The sequence below is a fragment of the Notothenia coriiceps genome, unplaced genomic scaffold, assembly GCF_000735185.1.
Source record: "Notothenia coriiceps isolate Sejong01 unplaced genomic scaffold, NC01 NC01_scaffold00011196, whole genome shotgun sequence".
Lineage (NCBI taxonomy): Eukaryota > Metazoa > Chordata > Actinopteri > Perciformes > Nototheniidae > Notothenia > Notothenia coriiceps.
This window is the reverse complement of record NW_011343897.1, coordinates 1-1,984: the sequence shown is the minus strand read 5'-3', so window position 1 is coordinate 1,984 and position 1,984 is coordinate 1. Positions and strand designations below refer to the sequence as shown.

Below are 1,984 nucleotides of genomic sequence, written 5' to 3'. Positions count from 1 at the left end.
TGCAGTTCCCTGTAAACGTGTTAACGATGTTTATTCAGCACTAACGATGTATACTCAGCACTAACGATGTATATTCAGCACTAACGATGTATACTCAGCACTAACGATGTTTATTCAGCACTAACGATGTATACTCAGCACTAACGATGTATAGAAAGTGTAGATCTAGATATAGATCTGTTGTTTGCCCTCCTGCAGCCGGAGGCGCCTCCCGGAGGAGCAGAGACAGGAAGCACAAAAACAAGAAGCAGCACAAACACAAGAAGGAGAAGAAGGTAGGAATAAAGACAACATTCAAATAACTCTCTCCTCACTGCTGCTTCTCTAACGTGACGTCGTGTCCACCACAGAAGAAGAAAGGGAAGAAGCAGAAACACAAAGAGAAGAAGAAGAAGGAGGAGGACAGCGACGAGGACACGGTGTCGACTCAGGAGCTGCTCCGGAGGTGATGTTGTTGTTGTTGTTGAAACTGTCTGAGGGGGTTGTGTTGTTTATTACATAACAATCATACTTTTACTATTTTTATTTCAGAACCAATTATTTTTTAATTGAATGTTTTTATTTACTGGTCACATTTGAATGTTTAATTATTCTTATTTATATTTCTCTATTTTTTACATCTTAAATAATAAATAAATAAAATAATTGTTCATATTTTTCAGTTTTTATTTATTTTCAAACCAATCTGATTCACCGTGAACGTGAGTGTGTCGAGTAACCTGCTGATACATGTCCTTGTGTTGAACTAATGGATGAAGGTTCTCTCTGCTTATTGGATCTCCATTGTTGTTCATTTTGCAGACTGAAGAACGTGAAGTCCCGTGAGACCTGGTGAAGAAATGAAGCGTCCTCTGTGAGGACCTCCGGCCTCATTTTACACAACATCTTATGTTTGAATCAATAAAAAAGTTAGTCATGAAGTGGTTTGAGTTATTGTTCAAAGCTCACAGCTCTCAGATGTCTACGGGTCAAACCCCTCCTGTCTTTGGTCCGCAGTTTGAACTGAAGAAAGCTCCTGCATCTAGTCACCAGTTTAATGTGGACACGGGAACAAAGAGAGGACCATGGGGTGATCAATGATCAAATGGTTTGGCATTAAGACCCCCTCTATCTCCCCCTCTATCTCCCCCTTTGAACACTGTCTCCCCCTTTGAACACTGTCACCCCCTCTATCTCCCCCTCTATCTCCCCCTTTGAACACTGTCACCCCCTCTATCTCTCCCTCTATCTCCCCCTTTGAACACGGTCACCCCCTCTATCTCCCCCTTTGAACACTGTCACCCCTCTATCTCCCCCTTTGAACACTGTCATCCCCTCTATCTCCCCCTTTGAACACTGTCATCCCCTCTATCTCCCCCTTTGAACACTGTCATCCCCTCTATCTCCCCCTTTGAACACTGTCATCCCCTCTATCTCCCCCTTTGAACACTGTCATCCCCTCTATCTCCCCCTTTGAACACTGTCATCCCATCTATCTCCCCCTTTGAACACTGTCATCCCCTCTATCTCCCCCTTTGAACACTGTCACCCCTCTATCTCCCCCTTTGAACACTGTCACCCCCTCTATCTCCCCCTTTGAACACTGTCATCCCCTCTATCTCCCCCTTTAAACACTGTCTCCCCCTCTATCTCCCCCTCTATCTCCCCCTTTGAACACTGTCATCCCCTCTATCTCCCCCTTTGAACACTGTCACCCCCTCTATCTCCCCCTTTGAACACTGTCATCCCTCTATCTCCCCCTTTGAACACTGTCACCCCTCTATCTCCCCCTTTGAACACGGTCACCCCCTCTATCTCCCCCTTTGAACACTGTCACCCCTCTGTCTCCCCCTTTGAACACTGTCATCCCCTCTATCTCCCCCTTTGAACACTGTCATCCCCTCTATCTCCCCCTTTGAACACTGTCATCCCCTCTATCTCCCCCTTTGAACACTGTCATCCCCTCTATCTCCCCCTTTGAACACTGTCATCCCTCTATCTCCCC

General features: G+C 45.7%; 1 protein-coding gene across 1 annotated transcript; it reads left to right on the top strand.

Annotated features, from left to right (window-relative positions):
- The first annotated feature begins 6 nt into the window (after nucleotides 1-6).
- On the top strand, nucleotides 7-920 carry LOC104946583 (multiple myeloma tumor-associated protein 2 homolog). Its single transcript, XM_010772452.1, has 3 exons — nucleotides 7-275; nucleotides 351-445; nucleotides 802-920. Exons 1-3 carry the CDS (start codon nucleotides 147-149, stop codon nucleotides 833-835), a joined length of 258 nt encoding a protein of 85 aa, XP_010770754.1. The 5' UTR covers nucleotides 7-146; the 3' UTR covers nucleotides 836-920.
- The last annotated feature ends 1,064 nt before the right edge of the window (nucleotides 921-1,984 follow it).